This window comes from Lepisma saccharinum, chromosome 12, assembly GCF_977018435.1.
Source record: "Lepisma saccharinum chromosome 12, izLepSacc3.1, whole genome shotgun sequence".
Lineage (NCBI taxonomy): Eukaryota > Metazoa > Arthropoda > Insecta > Zygentoma > Lepismatidae > Lepisma > Lepisma saccharinum.
In genome coordinates this window covers 69,603,629-69,622,683 of record NC_139240.1, presented here as the reverse complement: position 1 = coordinate 69,622,683, position 19,055 = coordinate 69,603,629, and the positions used below count along the sequence as shown (strand labels likewise).

General features: G+C 35.3%; 1 protein-coding gene across 1 annotated transcript in view; it reads right to left on the bottom strand.

Moving 5' to 3' along the window:
- The window catches only part of Ube4B (Ubiquitination factor E4B), a 54,086-nt gene that overhangs the window by 12,407 nt on the left and 22,624 nt on the right, over positions 1 to 19,055 (bottom strand). Inside the window, exons 8-15 of the mRNA XM_083132609.1 lie at positions 18,451 to 18,639; positions 17,062 to 17,182; positions 15,538 to 15,683; positions 14,320 to 14,415; positions 12,784 to 13,010; positions 9,618 to 9,853; positions 5,260 to 5,386; positions 2,064 to 2,148 (exon numbers count right to left, since the gene is read on the bottom strand). Of these exons, the coding sequence (XP_082988735.1) occupies positions 2,064 to 2,148; positions 5,260 to 5,386; positions 9,618 to 9,853; positions 12,784 to 13,010; positions 14,320 to 14,415; positions 15,538 to 15,683; positions 17,062 to 17,182; positions 18,451 to 18,639 (1,227 nt within the window). The remainder of the gene's footprint in view (positions 1 to 2,063; positions 2,149 to 5,259; positions 5,387 to 9,617; positions 9,854 to 12,783; positions 13,011 to 14,319; positions 14,416 to 15,537; positions 15,684 to 17,061; positions 17,183 to 18,450; positions 18,640 to 19,055) is intronic.

Below are 19,055 nucleotides of genomic sequence, written 5' to 3'. Positions count from 1 at the left end.
TCTGTTATGTCTATAATTTATAATCTAGTGCAACATTGTGCCAATATCTTATAATTAGAGCCCGGAAGTTCAGGCATTTATTTTCGTTAAAAGAGGCAGGCAAAAAGGCATTTATAATGTGGAAAATAGGCACTAAAATGAAAAAAAAGGCAAAATAAACCGAAAAAAGGCACATTTGGAAGTCGCTTACTTTTATCTATAATTTCTGGCAACATGTTAAAATCTACATTGGGAAGAGCATTTCAATTTTCTCCGTCATGATTGCACATAACTACAAGGTGTTTTTTTAAAGTTCTCAACATTCATTGATAGTAGTTTGTCAGAGTGAATATTTTTCATAATAGAAAATGATCTTTCTACTTCGACAGAAGTTATTGGAGCATACATAAAACAAGCTAATGTAGCTGGACTCATTTTGGTAACAGCATTTTCACCTTTTAGAATATCACAAATTGTTTAAATTGTTTCAAGTCCTCATTTGCACTCACTACCCGTTTGCACTTTTCCACAACAGCTGACCCCTTTTCTCCTGGCACTTCCATCATCTGCTGCATAGATTCCTCGTAGATTTTCATGGATGCTATAATTGTAATTGTCTCTGGCAATGCATCATAATGTGCAAAAATAAACTTGAATAGCACAGGAGTTTTTTCACTTCATGAATTGAAGCCGCTTCATTTTCTGGAACAGCATCTATCCCCTCACTGATTTTTTCAAGGTTGTTAGCATAATATATAGCTGCTGATATCCAGGCTCCCCATCTGGTCAAGACTGGTTGCGGAGGTAAACTAAGCTCAGATGCAACTTTCTTAAATTTTTGGGTTCGAGAGGGAGATTTCTGAAATATCTTCTTTGTGTTCGAAATCAACCTGTCCACTTCAGCAGTCAATCATGCACAACGAAATGTTAACCGAAAGGCAATATCCTAACTGACCATGAAATACATTTTTCTCACACTTTTCTCCTTCAGCAATGTTGAAACATGCATGAGTTCAATATTACTTAAATAAGGCGAAAATTATTCACATAATAAACGGAAGAAAAATAAATGCCAACAACGTTTTTTGGGAGAAAAATAATTTATGTAGGCTACACATTTTTTTTAAAAAAAATGGCCAAATTTAGTTGAAAAAGGCAAAAAAAAGGCATTATAATTAAAAATAAGCAGTGGGGTCCCAAATAGGCAAAATGAAAAGGCTTCTAAAACATTTGAAACAACATAAAAAACATATATCCGGAAAAATTTTATCAATATAGGCAGTAGATAAAAAGAGGCATTTTGCCAAACTTCCGGGCTCTACTTATAATTTTTGTGGTCATAAACATAATAATCTCCATTCCATACTTTTTGAAAGTAAATGTCTAAATATGCAGCTTCTTTTGAATTGAAAGGACTTGCTCATCTGGTAACATACGTTTATCAATGAGGTCAATGAACCATTTGTAATTTTTATCGGATCAGTAGAATATTGGTTATTGATATTGGTTCTGGTATCAGAAAATATCTGTTGTCACTTGATTGCTGACGCCAACAGATACTTTTCTAGCATTTTGTGTTTCACAGAGTCTGCAAAAATGTCCTGCAGCACTTTCGTTAAACCTAGTTATCCCGGAAAATATTCAAAATAAGAAGTTTTCATTTAGTTTGCATCAGAATTGTGAGGGGAAATGGATTCTGTGATTTTAGCGGAGGTAAAATTTTCACATTGTGCCTCCCAAAGGAAGAAGACCAAGAAAGTTGAAAATTTAAAAATAAAAATTGTAAAATGGCACCCACCTTACATGCTGACTTGGATTTTTATCTGTACTGAACTTTCCGTCACCTCTTAACCATTGTAATCAGTTTTAACCTAAATTAAGTTCTTTCTCAAATTCTTTCTACCATTCCATGAGTATGACGGAACAAAAGAGGAAAAGATACCTCTGCAGCAACAGTGGGAAAATCATGTAAAGAAAACCTAGTCAGGTTGGACAACAATGGAATTTGAATCTGTCATCTGAAAATAGGGTGTAATAAGGGAAATAGCACACAATAGAAAAATTGAATGACTGCACAAGCTTACCTTCAGAGACTCCAGACTTTCATCAAGTAAGAAAGTTGTGTCATTCATCAGCATGTTAATGAACTTCACAAATTGCTTTCCTGACCTGCGTAAGCAAAATATTAGAATAATAATTATCATAACATACTCATGTCAAAGAATGATTGTCAACGGTTCAAAGTTTCTAAATTATTAACTTCCCTAGACAAATTAAGCGTACTCACACAGTAAAACAAGTTCCTTTAAAATGTTAGAAGTGATTGGGACGTACCCAACTGTCTCCCCAATACCTTTGTGCATCAATGAACGTTTGAAAAGCACATGCTTGCAAACTTCCTCCATACCAAGAAGCTTACGCCCACAAAGATGTCTCGCATCCTTTAACGGTTAATATTACTTATAAATGCATAAACACTAAATGAATAGTAATTATGCAATAACCAACCCACCAAAAATATAAACATGGGAGCACATTTTTGTAAAAATATATCTATTTTCTGTTGCTTCGGAATTGTGATATACTTGGTAGGAGTGCTGACTATATAGCTGCAATGTAATCTGCGAAGTCTTACTTCACATAAAAATACATAATTCTACCTTCTACCACATATTTATAGGAAAAAATAACATAAAAGGTACATACATATTTTACATTCCAGACAAAAATAAAGTTTAGAAATTCTTTGTGTAAACCCATATTTTGGAGTCAATGCATAAAATAAACAAAATATGCGGTAAATTGGTAAATTACTATACTATTCGGTACTGCTGGCGTTGTTTTGTCAACCATGTGGCAATTTATGTAGAAGAGCAATATCAAGTCATCCAGCATTTGCCAGGAAATAAACATTGTGATCCAGCTTTACATGTGCGTTCACTACAAGTGCAAATAGAAACCCCTATGTTCAAATGAAGAAAGTTCTTAATATTATTTAGTATGAGTAAATGAAGAAAATAAACAATCTGGTTCTGAAAAACTTCATGTCACAATATATAGAATTTGTTCCACCCGATGAATCCACATTACATAAACACTACCTCCCACAGCATTAAGAACAAACTGTGCAAAAAATTAGATCTGTGTGTGAATGTGAAAAAGTGTAGGGTGTCGGTCATTTTGAATTAAAAATATTTTTGACTTTTACCACATATTGTTTTTAGAACATAAAAAATACATATTTTTCAGCTTTTTAGCATCTAAAAATCTGCTCCCTACTAATAACAATCACCCTTTTAATTATAATGGCCTTATTAACGGTATATTATCATCTCTAAGAGTCTCATTCATATCCCTTATAATGAATTTAAAGTTCACTTGTCTACAAACGTCCTAGTAAATTTTATAAAAAACTTTCATAACTTTTCTCAAGACTTACAAGAAAGGAACTCAATAACGACAATTATATAATCATGGTACTTGTGCAGTGAAAAAAACAAACTTAAATAAACGAATCAAAGTTAAGAAACTTGGAAAAAAAATAAGCAATCATAGGCAAAACATGACTGTTATATTAAATAGCTAAACATGTGTAAGATAATTTTAAAATGTTCGAAATTTTTAGTACATAGTATCACGACCTTTTTTCCTCGGCTTGGTACACGGTCGAGATCGAAATTATATTAAAAGAAATTAAATTACAGAAAATTGTTTTATATTTTACCTTATCAGCTACCAAAAATTCAACTCAAATTTTCACATAAATGAACTTGCAACACTAATGTCAGTATTAACTTTCGAAGGAATTAAGGAAAATTATCACATATCAAGTATAAACGACTTATGTATTTTGAGAAAATATTAACAAAGTCGAAGCACATACTCTTACATATCATTCAGTGAACATTCAGAGAACACTGAGCATTAACTTGCAAAACATTTCATTTCTACACATTTCAGGTTTTTCTTCACGTTTGTTAAAATGTCAAGTCAAAATTATTATCATTTGTAATTACTTGCAATCTTGCGAAGATTTTTGCGAGATAATTTTCACATAACGCTTGGAAATAACGAAGCACAATTCCAGACGAATTATATTTATAAACGCTTATATGAGTTTAAGAAACTCTCCAAATTCAGATTAAACACTTTTATAAGTTAACATTCTAGGCCTTTTCATTTGTAGCTACATGCATGTAATAGATACTTATGTGTTAATTCAGTTGCGAGAGAAAATGGCTGCCATTATTACGACTTTGTAACCGTTCACTATTTTCATATTCTTTCACTTTTTTTAAGGTTCTTCACGGAGTTTCCGAAGATCAAAACCGCTACTGCTTTTTATGTGACAAAATAGTCACTTTTATCGGACGAATCTTGTTCTTTTAAGAAAAATAGATCCCAATTATGTCCTTGTCAAATTTTTCGACTCCATCCTGGTCGAAGGCGATCTTAAAGATGAAGCAGTGTATCCGAACTCACACTGTTACAACTTTTTTCACAGAATACAAACTTGCGAACACTTTTCAAGTGACAAATTTAGAATTGTACAGTTATTATACATTAAAATGTTTGTAAAATAAATTAGTTACAATAAAATAGATATTACAATATTCTAACACATGTTTACGTATTTTATTTTCACCTTTTTCAGTTATTTTAAGTTTTACAATTTTGGTGGGAAAAAGGTTATTTACGCTCAATTTAGATTTTTTCCCTTTCTGTGAGTTGGCTATGTGTCCAGGTTTAGGATTACCTCACAACTTTTGGATTACTCTACAAGGCGCTTCTTTACAGCAAATCGTAAGTTTAATGTCGAAAATCAACCAAAATTATATTAAATGGTTTGTACATGTTAGTAATATGTTTTAAATACATGTTTGTGCCCAAATATTTATGAAAGAGCAAATAAAAGCTGTTGAAACCAAACATATGTGCGATTATGCATAAATTGGCAATTTTCGGTAAGCATATTCTTGATACTTCACAAACCAAATTACATCGCTAAGATATTAAAATATTTTAAATACGTGAAGTTTGGATATGTACTTCAATAAGAACAAAGTCAAAGTGATGCAAATTAATTTTGTACAAATATAAACTACCAAATACGACCTCAAATCGTCAATTTCAAGTAATAAAATTATTTTATTTTTCACTTTATGATGGTACTCATTCTGATACCGTCATAATAGTTTCCACATTTATCCATATTCCCATCATCATTACCAGATTTGTAATTTTCCTTCTTAGTTGAGGTAATAAAATAATTTGTCTTACCCTGATTCGTTCACGATGGCTTGCCTATGTACTGGGCTATCCCACATACCCTTTAATATGAGGCTTATATGGTACCTGATAGTGAACTTGTCATAGAACTCTGAACTTGCTCCGGTCGTTTCAACGTCTGAAAAATATTAGAGAACATACATTTGAGCGAGGCTGTACAATGCATTTTATAGATATAATGAAGCTCCTCATAAGCAAACTGAGGTGGCACTATTTTTTTTATGCTCTTTAACTTACTTGTAACAACTTATTAGTAGAGGCACATATTTTTGGTAAATAGAAAAGCAAAATTTCGGTATAAAAACTGAGTCAATTTCGGGTTCAAAAGCGGTAAATAAAATAAAATATCGGTGTTATAGCGGTGAATAATCACATAAAAAATGCTATATAAAATGACATTTTGGTTTTAAAATTGTGAATATACTCCTAAATTTGATTTAAAAACTACACTTATTCCACAGAATTAACATTTCACTTGTAGTTATCAGAGTACTAAGTTTATTTCTGTGTAAAGGAGTCAATTTTTGTTTCTCCAATATTAACAGCAGAATTAATCAATTTTCCGGGAATTGCATAACTCTCAGGATAATTCAGACCTTAGAAGGTGTCGCGTCGGTGAATAAACCCTAAATTTCGTGTTTAAGAGTTAATTTTACTTTTTCCAGTTCATTTCGCATTATTTCGTGACAAAACATGGTCACAAAATGCATCTCACACCTTTCAAAAACATGAAAAATTAACACTACAATGTGTTTTTTTCAAATTTCGTTTTTTAGGTTTTTTAGGTTTAGGTTTTCTTACTAATAAGTAGAGGCATGCATATTTCGTTTTTGACGAAAAAAACAAAATTTGAAAAAACACATTGTAGTGTTAATTTTTCATGTTTTTGAAAGGTGTGAGATGAATTTTGTGACCATGTTTTGTCACGAAATAATGCGAAATGAACTGCAAAAAGCGAAATTAACTCTTAAACACGAAATTTACCATTTATATACCGACGCGACACTTTCTGAAGTCTGAAGTATCCTGTGAGTTATGCAATTCCCGGAAAATTGATTAATTCTGCTGTTAATATTGGAGAAGCAAAAATGGACTCCTTTACACAGAAATAAACTTAATACTCTTATAACTACATAAATGTGCTATTAGAAGTGAAATGTTAATTCTGTGGAATAAGTGTAGTTTTTAAATCAAATTTAGGATTATATTCACAATTTTAAAACCAAAACGTCTTTTTATATAAAACTTTTCACTGCTATAACACCGATATTTCATTTTATTTACCGCTTTTGAACCCGAAATTAACTCCGTTTTTGTACCGAAATTTTGTTTTTTTATTTACCAAAAATATGTGCCTCTACTTATTAGGAATGGGTATAAATAAAGAAATTAGGTCGGATGACCAAATCTGGATGAAATTTTATCCAGATATCGGATATTCTGATACCCAGATTATCTGGAAATCCAAATTGTCCGAATATCCGAATGTGTGCATTATCAACATGGTTTTATTATGAAAAAATATAAATATGCTGACCAAGGCAGTAATTTATTTTATTAAAAACATAAACTAAACGTAACGTTTCAACCTTCTAGCAAGGTCTTCATCAGACTCTGTATCAAGTACAAAAGTAACAAGATACCAAAAACAGGGCATTATATATACACAAAACATTACTCCCTCCAGACTATTAGAAAGTTGTTTTGGAACTTTCTAGCAGGTGGCTTTCACTATTGAACTGTACTTTCACCTAAAAGGCGAAAAATATATACTTTCATATAGAATGTGGATTGGGCTTTATATCTCACGCTCTTTTTCCTTCATTTTCTTCCTTCTCCTCTCCTCTTTCTCTCTTATCCTTTCCACTCTTTCTAACACCTTCTTCCATTCTTTGTTTAACTTCAGTCCCCCATTCCAGTTCATTGTGTCTTCTTCACCTTTCTTCTCTATTTCCTTGGATTCCTTCCATTTTCTCACTAGCATTCTCTTCTCCCTTCCTATCTGCTTAGCCTCATCCCACTCTATGTCATGTCCTGTTTCTCTCGTGTGTTTAAATATTGCATTTCTCTCTCTCTTAAGTCGTACATCATCCCTATGTTGTTTCAACCTGTCTTTCAGCCTTTTTTTTGTTTCTCCTATGTACACACTCTGACATTCTTTACATTTCACTTCGTAGATAATCCCTTCCTCTTCCTCTTCTCTGTTTTCCTTTTTTTTGTTTGCATTCTTCGCTATTCCTAAGATGCTTCTTCCTCCCTTCCTGTAAGTTTTAATGCCCGCTTTCCTAAGCACTTTGCATATCTTTTCTGTGGTCTCCCCCATACTCCTTATTCCAAACCACCTCTCTTTTTCTTTCTCTTCCAATTCTCCCCTTCCTCTTTCCTTCCTTCTTCTGTTTATGTCCAGTCTATCCTGCTTCTCATAGCCATTCTTTTCCAGCTGTTTCCATAGGCTATTTATTTTGCCTTCTTTTTCACATTCCTTCGTGCATATTTTCGTTATTCTGTCCTCCATATGGACAGACTTAAGAGAGAGAGAAATGCGATATTTAAACACACGAGAGAAACAGGACATGACATAGAGTGGGATGAGGCTAAGCAGATAGGAAGGGAGAAGAGAATACTAGTGAGAAAATGGAAGGAATCCAAGGAAATAGAGAAGAAAGGTGAAGAAGACACAATGAACTGGAATGGGGGACTGAAGTTAAACAAAGAATGGAAGAAAGTGTTAGAAAGAGTGGAAAGGATAATAGAGAAAGAGGAGAGGAGAAGGAAGAAAATGAAGGAAAAAGAGAGTGAGATATAAAGCCCAATCCACATTCTATATGAAAGTATATATTTTTTGCCTTTTAGGTGAAAGTACAGTTCAATAGTGAAAGCCACCTGCTAGAAAGTTCCAAAACAACTTTCTAATAGTCTGGAGGGAGTAATGTTTTGTGTATATATAATGCCCTGTTTTTGGTATCTTGTTACTTTTGTACTTGATACAGAGTCTGATGAAGACCTTGCTAGAAAGTTGAAACGTTACGTTTAGTTTATGTTTTTAATAAAATAAATTACTGCCTTGGTCAGCATATTTATATTTTTTCATAATAATGGAAACAAGGCTTAATGGTGTTATAATGGTTTTATTGTTTATCAGTTTTACGGGCTGTCCACATATTCTTTAATTCATCAGTTTTGTATTTCACTGTACGGATTTTCTACAAATTCTTCATCAAAACTGTTCTATCTGGATATCCACGCTCTCCGGATATTCAGATTATTCATTGCATCCAAAATGGATAATTTGAAATCTGGATATCTGTTATCTGGATTCGGTGGTCCAGTCATTAGGGCATCAGACTGCTACAGGGCAGTGGCGGCTGGCCAAGTGCAACAAGTGCAGATGTTTTCACCTAATTTTCAAATTAATATTGACATTTTTCATTTGCTTGTTAAATTAAACTATTTCCCAGCAGAACGCACACGATAATACTCAAATAACACGCCGCTCGGCGCTACGCACGTATTGAGTTCGTCCCAACCCAAGAGCAAACACCGCTAGGTTGCGGAAAACTTAGCCGGTTGTCATGGCAACGGTGACGTCACCTAGCGTTGGCCTTGAACGGGTGTCGCCTTCTAGATGAAGCAGTTCTCTCGTCGGAGAAAACATCGCATCCAGTGCTTGTGGCAAAATCTTCGCGTTCTCGCGAGATCTTGTTCCGCGTGTGTGTTTCGCCTTTCCTATCGTGTGTTGTGTTCATGTGTTGAGCTGTGGTTTCTACAATGAACCCAGTAAATGACTTAGTGTGTAATTTGTTGCAGACACCATTTTTCAGATGGACGGATGAAGACAAAAAAGACGTTTTAAATTGGGGGGGGGGGGGGCACTGGCACTTACTATTTGTTTTCATTGCCTATAAATATACTTCTTCACCTGTTATTTTAGGCACGAGCCGCTACTGCTACAGGGGAGATCCGGGTTTGATTCCCGCGGTGGGTAATATAAACTTGGAATTGAAACCCTGCGAACCTGGGACCCCTAGCATTCTTAGTTTGAAGGTTAATGCATAAAAAAAAATGTGTAACATAATTATGTTCTGTTGTGACATTTGACTCATGTTTGCTTGCAGTATGTGTTTCGGACTATAAAGAATCTTAGTGAGCTTTCAGACCAAAATGACAAGCAACAAGTGACAGGAGTTTCACACCAAAGTGAGACAATACCGCACCCAAACAGCACACATACCAGAATAGCCCTTCCCTTATTGAAAAAAATGGCCCAGCGTGAGTGACAGAGGAAACAAACACATGTGCAGTTCATCATGTCACTTTGTATCTATAAATATAATTATATTGTTACTGACCTGTGTAAAATTTCATTAGGCATGAAGGAAGATGGAGCTCAGATATGGGATGTGCCATAACTCGTCCATGAAGCTGCTGTGTTCGACCCTGTATGTTTGGATTTATAACGAACAGCACCTCAATGATTTTGGAAACCAAATACGGGTTCTTGACCAGATGTGGTGTGCAAGCAAACACCAGTAGCCAAGTTATCAGTGTATCTTCTGTGTTGTCCGCAATTACTTGAGGGCAAAATCTGAAACAGAACAACAGAAAAAGATTAGGAATTTCTTGGTTCACATTACTTTGTTGTCTTACAAATATTTTTATAATTTTTTCTTACTAAATTAGAATTATCCTGGAAAGTAAGTTAAAGGATACAGTTTTATTGAATCTAACATCATTCACTGCAGTGAAAATGTGGGAAAATGTAAAATCGTGGAACATAAAATTGGGGTTTCACTGTACATATAATTAAGGAGATGAATGAACTATTCTTCATGGAAGATTTCCTCTTTTATGGGACCGCTAGAATATGTTGTTGCCAGTAGTATTTTTTTATACATTAACCTTTTGGTGCCCAAGCGTCTCGAACGAGATACCCAAAAGTAACCCTCAGGACACCAAGCGTCTCAATCGAGACACTGTGTCAAGGTCGTAGTTTTTACATTATAACTTTTCTATTTTTGGCTAGAATTTCGATTTTATTTTTTTATATTGTTCCTAAAACATGTATTTAACAGAAATGTTTTTTTGCATTTTTTTTGTCTTCATGAAAATGGAGGGGGAAAGGCACTTCTCTTTTGCGTCTCTTTTCAAGGTCAATTATTTGCCGACAAAGTAAGACCGGCTTTGTTGTTCTAAAGCAATGCTTTTCACTCCTTCCTGCTAAGTGCATTCGAAGGAAGCTTGTTTATCGGTATCCGATGTCAAAATGAAAGTTTTCCGTGAGGGTGCAAGCAGAGGGGGAAGCCTGGTTGTTGAATCTGCGTTGTGAGGATGGAATTTCGAAGCGCGCTGAAGGAAACCTTTGTTTTTTTTAGCACAAGTGGCAACAGGGGTTACCCAGCATTGTCTAAAAATAGAATTTCAAGCAGCTGCAAGAATTGGCGCTCATTTGTCACTACGTTCTAGCTTTTCGTCCGTGAATGTTGTGCGTAGGTGTCGTTTTGTGCCCAAGTGCGAGGACATTTCTTGGGTGAAGTGACAATTTTTTAAAATAATTTTTGGGGGTTGTCTCCCTTCCCCCTCCATATATACACCAAATTTGCATAAATTTTGCAAATTGTGCATTTTTTTCGGGGCGGGGGGAAGGGGGGGAAACACCATTTTCTTTAAGAAAAGTATTTTTGAGGGGATTTCCCCCCTTTCAACCTCCATATGTACGCCAAATGTGCATAAATTATGTATCGTCTGAATCTGTGATTCATTCTGCGTGCAACGGTATATCTTTCATATCTCTAGGGCATTTAGTTTCTGAGCTATAGTCATTTCAAGGTACCCATGCATTTTGAAGCTTGAATCAGTGGCCATTCCTTTCGGGGGTACAACTCAAGTTACATTGGTCATACGACAATGATGCAAATATTTTTCTGTTTCTTACATGCCAGCGATAATTTCTATGTGCATTTTGAACTTTTCATATCCTTTTTTTCGGAGGGCAGGGGGGGAACCCCATTTTTTTAAAAAAGTATTTTCAGGGGATTTCCCCCTTTCCCCCTCCATATATACGCCGAATGTGCATAAATTATATATCGTCTAAATCTGTGATTCATTCTGCGTACAACGGTATATCTTTCATATCTCTAGGGCATTTAGTTTCTGAGCTATAGTCATTTCAAGGTACCGCTGCATTTTGAAGCTTGAATCAGTGGCATGCCGACCATTCCTTTTGGGGGTACAACTCAAGTTACATTGGTCATATGATAATAATGCAAATACTTTTGTGTTCCTTACATGTCAGCGATCATTTCCATGTCATGTACTTTTTTCTTGGGGGGAGGGTGGGGGAACCAATTTTTTTTCCGAAATTTTGGAATTTTGAGAGTTAGCCCCCTCCCCCTGCCACATATACGCCAAATTTTCAAAAATTTCATATAGTCTGAATCTCTGGTTCATTCCGCGTACAACGGTATATCACTCATCTCTCTAGGGCAATTAGCCTCCGATCTACACTCATTTAATTGAAACTCTGCATTTTACTCAAAATCGGCTCAGGCAATAGAGGCTTACTTGTGAAAAAGGCCTTGGGCGGCAAAAGGTTAAAAGCAAGAATTTTATTACGTAGAAATTTTCAACTAAAAACGCAGGGTTGACCAGGACTCGAACCCAATTCTCTAGCATACCGTGCCATTGCTCTAACCACTGAGCTACTGAGCCAGCCTAGCCTTGCCTGATTTTTCACTGTCATTGTTTCACCTGCGTGGAATCGTTTCTGCCGGTGCTACTGCAACGGGATCTTCAATAATTAACATCTCATCAATCAAACCAGGCAACGTCGAAGTCTACTGTGTTTCAAAGGCAACAGATCCTGTTGTGGTAGCACTGGCAGAGACAATTCCACACAGGTAAAACAGCGACAGAGAAAAATCAGGCAAAGCCAGGCTGGCTCCATAGCTCAGCGGTAGAGAAATGCCATGGTATGCCAGAGATCCAGGTTTGAGTCCTGGTCGAGACTGCATTTTCTGCTGAAAAATTCTACATAGTACATCTTATGTATGTGCCTAATATTCAACAAGAATTTTATGTTTGTCCATCCCTACACATTTGTCACTAATCAATGCCTCGAATACATATTGGCAAAGTATTTTTAAATTAAATTACAAAAAAGAAAAATTTCCCTCCTAACAGCACATTTATGTAATTATCAGGGTATTAAGTTTATTCCTGTGTAAAGGAATCCATTCTTGCTTCTCAAATAGTTACAGCAAAAATAATCAATTTTCCGTGATTTGCATAACTCACAGGATAATTCAGACCTCTGAAAATGTCGCGTTGGTAAATAAACTTTAATTTCATGTTTAAGTGTGTATTTTGCATCATTTCGTGACAAAAGATGTTAGGAAAATGCACCTCAAGGAATGAAAAATGAACAATACAGTGTGTTATTTCATGTTTCTGTCAAAAACGAAATATGCATGCCTCTAAGAACAAGTCAATTCAAAAATTTAGGAAAAAAAAACTTACTGGAGAGTAAACAACAAGAATTCAGCTATGTCCTCCATGTACCATTCTGGAAGAGCTGAAAAAATAGCAGGAGGTTCATTTGGCAGTGTAAGGTCTGGAAGAGGCTTCTTACAGTCGAGTAGCTCCAAGAAGAACTCGGCAACGGATGTGTAAAATATCAGAGATCTTCGCAACAAGGCTTCGTCAATCAAACCAGCATCGGCACACACTTTGCTTCTGTTTAGTTTCTGAAAAAGCAACAAGCATAGATGTTATATTTACTACCAACAATTGATGATATATTATTAGAAATTATAGCGAGTGCATTGGCTTATCCATTATATTTTTATTAATTAATAATGAAAATTTTATCTGGATATTCCATAATTTTCTATTTGGATCTCAAATATCCAAATCCAGATAATCTGGACATCCTAATTCTCTGAATACTGTGGGTATTCGGATTACCTGAATTATCCAAAACCTGGGTATCCAAATGTGTGCATTACCCGAACAGTTTTATCATTTATCCGTCTTTCGGGCTATCCACATATCCTTTTATTAATTCTGTTTGTATTTCACTGTATGGATTTTCTACAAACCCTTCATCAAATCTGTACTATCCCGACATCCAAATATCTGGATATTTCAAATATCCAGATTATCTGATGCATCCGAAATGGATATCGGATAATTTGAAATCTGGATACGTATTTGTTATCCAAATTTTGTGGCCATTCATAGACTGTATCCGTCTAATGTGAAGACAAAAGTGTGTGTGGATGAAAATAACACATATTTCAGAGATGAATTCCTTATCAAGAGCAAATTAAAACACATCAAAGAACAAAAGTAAATACCACATTGATAAAGGCTCACTAAGATGGAAGTAAAAAAAACAACAGATATTAACAAGTACTTAACAAGTAACGTTTCAACCCTGTATCAGGGTTACTTGTTAAGTGTTTATATTTCTTAATAAATCTGCCTTGGTCAGCAAATTAGTGTTTTTGAATATATGGTGAAGAAACTGGAAACAACGTTTGCAGACATTCATTGATGCTAATGGCGACCACTCCCAACACTCGCTGTGAGTCACCATTCTTCTCGTACACCAAGGTATATCCATAGCAAATTTCATTACATTATGACAAATAATTTGATTTTTATAAGCAAAATCCAGGGGCCAAGAGCGAGTGAAACATCCTGTACAATAAATAAGAATTGTTGCAGTAAACCAGGATAAATTACCAGAATATGCCACTGGAACACAGCAAATGGGCTCATTTTTAGATAAGGTAAGTGAAATAATTAACATTGTTTGGTATTATAGCGTTTGCAAGAAAACATTCCAGAGTGTACCAATACCAGCTGCATTAGCCAAAATTGGCATCAGTACTGGCTCCGCCATAGAACATTGCTAAACACACAAAAAATTCATACAATGAAAGAAAAAAGAACAATAATAAACAAATGAAGCTTTTTTTTATAATCAACAAAATCTTACATGCAAAATGATTTCTGGAAGTGATATTAGGAGCTAACAATCACTATTACCTTTATTTGTTGCTTCCATTTCTTGATAAGATCCTTATTCCTTTCCGCAAAAGGCAAATCTTTCCACTGAGATTCTGTTGCTTGCATCTCGTCCACCTAAAATACAATTCAATGAAAGATAACACCATCTCACCTGAAACAACAATTACCATATTATGATTAAGTCATGACCTGATGCATAACTTTCAATACTACATAGTGTATCAACAGGTGTAGATTTTATTAAAACACAGAGAATGAAACTACAACAAAAAAATTATTTCAATAAGTAACTATATAATAACGATTAGTTTGTATTTTCCCGTTACATATTTTGCAAATTTTGTAACATCTGTGTGTCTGTGGTGGAGACTGAAGCCATAATTCTTTGTTGAACTTCTGGTGTGTTATGTGGCATTGGGAGCATGTACAGAAAGAAATCATGTGGGTGGGGAGGTCAGGTGAACTTGGTGGCCAGGAAAGAAACAGTCATTTTTAGAAAAAACCCAATTCAAGTCTCTGGCAAGGGACACAGCCATTTACTAGTACACACGCAGTATGTACCACTCATGAATTGTCTTGTCCAAACATGCATTTTATGGTACATTGCATGAAAACTTCCTTCTACTGTTCAGTTGGTGTTTTAAGTCCATTTTATGCACAGTAAGGTTAATCAGGACTGGGCCTACAGTTGGAAGTGGGATTCAAACCAATATGTGCCTCCACCGGGAATCGTACCCAGGATCCCTTGATTACAAGGTGACGACGCTACCAGTGCACCATCGGGGAGGACCTTTTCCTTCCACTGTTACTACTGCTGACTCTCTAAATCTAATTATATACGAGGCATGTCCAGAAATTAGTACCCATTTGGCAATAAAAAAGAACAAAAGAAGTTAGTTGAACAAAACCTCCCACTTGGGATGTTGTACCCTTAGTGAATGAAGGCAGTGAACCTTCGAAATTAATCGGGAAAAAAAAAATATCCACTTGTGCAACGCGGAAACACGAAACTTCATGTAGGTAATTCTTAAACTGCATCCATCATGAAAACCTTTTCACTCTGAGAGTAAGGCACCCATGAGGACCACATGTGAATTATCCAATGAAATGGAAAATAATAAATATATTACTTACGTGAAATTTTGTATTTCCTCGTTGCACAATTTAATAGTTAAATCCTATTAATTTCGAAGATCCTCTGTCTTCATTCACTAATTGTTAAGTTGCATCACTCACCAGTTTCTGGAGTTCCCTGAGTGTTCTCAGCTTCCTCTGGTACTTGTGGCAAGCAGGAAGAAGTGACAGATGGTGGCAGTGTAGGGTGAGGAACCAACACTGTGTAGGAAACTTTGGATCTTTCCATATGTGATTGCTGGATCTATCTGTTAAGTATAGAATGTATAGAAATTAATACAACTAATTTTGTACCCCATTGTACCAGGTATAAGGTCTACGGAACCAAAATACTGAACAAAACAGTGTGTTCACGATTGGGAAAAGAGAGACGCGGTAGTATATAAATACGGAGAAACTAGTACTCACTTTTATCCGCGAAGCTGTTTTTTCTTCTTTTTCGATTAATTTCAGTGGCCACTGCCATAATCCTCGTTGGAACTTGCTGCGCTGTTGCTTGGCGTGCGTCTTTTGTTCGTAGTTCTCTGGCTGCCGTTAGGTGCGCTGCTAGGTGCGCTGTGCGTCTTGGTGCGTCGTCTGCTATTTCCGGGTGATAACTGCTGCAGTAGTGGAATCCAAGTGTGGTGCGCTTGCCCGCTATCGATGTTTAGTTCGTGCGGGAAGTGCATTATGGCGTGCGTTTCCTTGATTTTGGTGTCTATGAGCGTGTGGGCAGTGTGTTTGACTCGAACTTTTTGAATTACTTCCTCTTTTTTTAAAAAACTCGAAAGTTCACAAAATTAAAATAAATTTATTATTAAGTAAAGAGGCAGTGTTTTATCTGTCCCACCCATGACACAAAATTGTTCACTTATAGCTATAAACAAGGGAAACTATTCTGAGGGTAGTTATGTTCAATCCACAGTGTTTAGTTTCATAATTCATTGCACAGAAACTGTAAGAAAAATGTTGCTTAACTACCAGTGGAAACTCCCATCTATATTTTGAGGGTGCTTGCGTACATATGTAACCCAATAAACTTCCAAACACCAAAAATTTAACCAAATAGCTAACAGCAGTTGTTAAGTTCGAGCAAGATGATGAACATTTTCAATCATGAAAATGTATAAGACACTTTATCTAGACACACACCTTCAAATTTTCCAAATTTTTCAATGCACCTAAATTCTTCATCCAAGAAGAGGAAAGGCTGAAGCTTAAAGGTTAAGGATAATGGTTCTTGCATACCAGGGAACATGTCAGAATTGTCATATCTGCTTTCCATGTGTCCAAGAACGGAATTTTGTTTGAATTGTTGTCCACTTTTACGCACGGACAGGCCAATCGGGAGTGGACCTACAGTTTAAAGTAGAGTCCAAACCACTGTGCAATGTGCCTCCACTAGGTATCAAATCTGGGATGTTCAAGAACATCTTCAAAAATTTTGAAAATTCAAAGATTTGTGTCTAGAGAATAGTGTTTTGATTTTCACGATGGAAACGTGTGTTGTAAGATTTTAGCTACCTTTCTTTGTGAACATTTTCACTGGGTAATGAAAACCATCGTATAAAGAGTATGTTGTACAAATTTCTAAAGCTTAGTTTGTACATCCGCTGACCAACAAGATTTTGTTATTCCTCTACTTACTTAATTCTTCGACCCAACCAATGGCTTCCTGAGATGTGAATTTCAATCTAGTTTCGTTTTTAATGTCAATCACACTTGATGGGTGAAACGGATAATGCGGGTCCACTTTTTCCAATCGCACCTGGAAGAAAGAAACAATTGCAGTTGCTGCACCGGGAACAATACCAGCAGACAAGCAAACATATGAATGCACATGCACACATTCAAACACAATCACTCTCTCTTTTTATTTATTTACTTACTGAAACTTCCAGTACAGCAGAAGCCATTCTAAACCGAAAAGAAACAATAGTAAACAAGTAGACTAGCGTTAAAAAAAAAAAAAAAATAAGATAAAATAAAATAAACAAGCCAAAAACAGTACCAAGGTAATCAGAGAAAATTTGACAATAGTATTACTTATGTACAATTCTTTCTAAGTTGGTGATAAAAAGACAAATATGAACTGCATATACGTGATTGATTTGAGATGATGTTGAACTGATTCGGTAGCCTATGGAATAAAGAACATTGAACGAGTGAGATCCTGGGAATGTGTGGAAAGTTTCCTTGCTCTGTGTTTTACGTCTAGGCACTCTAAGGGAGAGTTCGTGGAGTGGGATGCTACATCTTAAGTTTCCATGAACGATCTCATACAGTAATTTCATATCTACAATGTATCTATGAGATTCCGAAGTATTTATGGGTAAGTTTACAAGCAGATTTCTATTAAGTTTGTTTGTAAACTGAAATGTTTATCACTTATGCTGCAGTTGGGACAATTTTATAATCCAGAACAAGGGAAGGTAAAGAAACCATCAAATTATTAAGGAATACAAGTGTTACAAGTGGTAACAAAGTCCTGCTAATAATCACTCCATGCTAGTTAGAAATTTGATTACAAAAGAAAACTGCATTCGAAATGGAAACTATAGATATAAAACAGTAATAATTGGCTCTTGTTGACTTGAATAAAGTACATACATAGCCAATACCCAAATTGGCTGGGACATCCCCTTTTCTTGTGACAGTGACTTATTGCCATAGAATAAGTGTAAACTTTTACAGAATGTAATTTGAAACGAACGAAGGATGTACTGAAGAAGATCCATCCATCGGCAAATATCAATGAATGACTTCTAGTTCTAAATGACTGATTGGCTGGGAGTGAAGTGCCACCACATCATTTAAGTTATTTACACTATTTATTTATGTATATAATTAGTTTTCAAACATAAGTACGTATTTACGACAAAACAGATTTTATATTAAGATGTGCACATCGCTTTTTTCCTTTCGGACAATGAGAAAAATGTCCATTTTGTTCTTTTAAAATTCTAGTCAATATGACGATAAGACACTAATCAAGAACATTACTAAAGTATCTCTATTTGACCACTCATTACATACCTTCACAGCCAACAGTTGCATGACAGACAGGAGATTCAACATGAATCCGTCGCCAGCTAGAGATCGTTCGTGCATCTGTATCTGTGCTCTCTTTTCATTGTTACGGAGCAACGCTGCCATGTATGCAACAGCAGGTTCTCTTGAGCTTGGATTCGTCAAAATATCAAGAAATACTTTGTGAAGTAATGTCTGAAAGAAAGAAAAAACTACTCAACCCAACAGGTATAAATATAATCAGATTCATTCAAAATAAATTTATATTTTACACAACAATAAACAGAAGGTAACTCAAAAACATACAACCTGATAAATTTGCATAATCTATATGTCCCAACTTAGCTTTTAACCCTAGCTTACACGTGTCGTATGTAGGGGCTCATACATTTTTAATAACTAAAATTTATATTTTGTTATTGAATCACTGTTGTTGATTATATATGTGCAGTTATTTATTAATTATAATAATTACAAAAATAGCAGTCATTAACAACCAAATGTACACTAACACTGGCAAAATGTCTTGAATGACACACACTCGATAGGGCCACCTAGTGCATTCTGCCTCATATTTCCAATACATTTATGTTTTTATGAACAAATGTAAT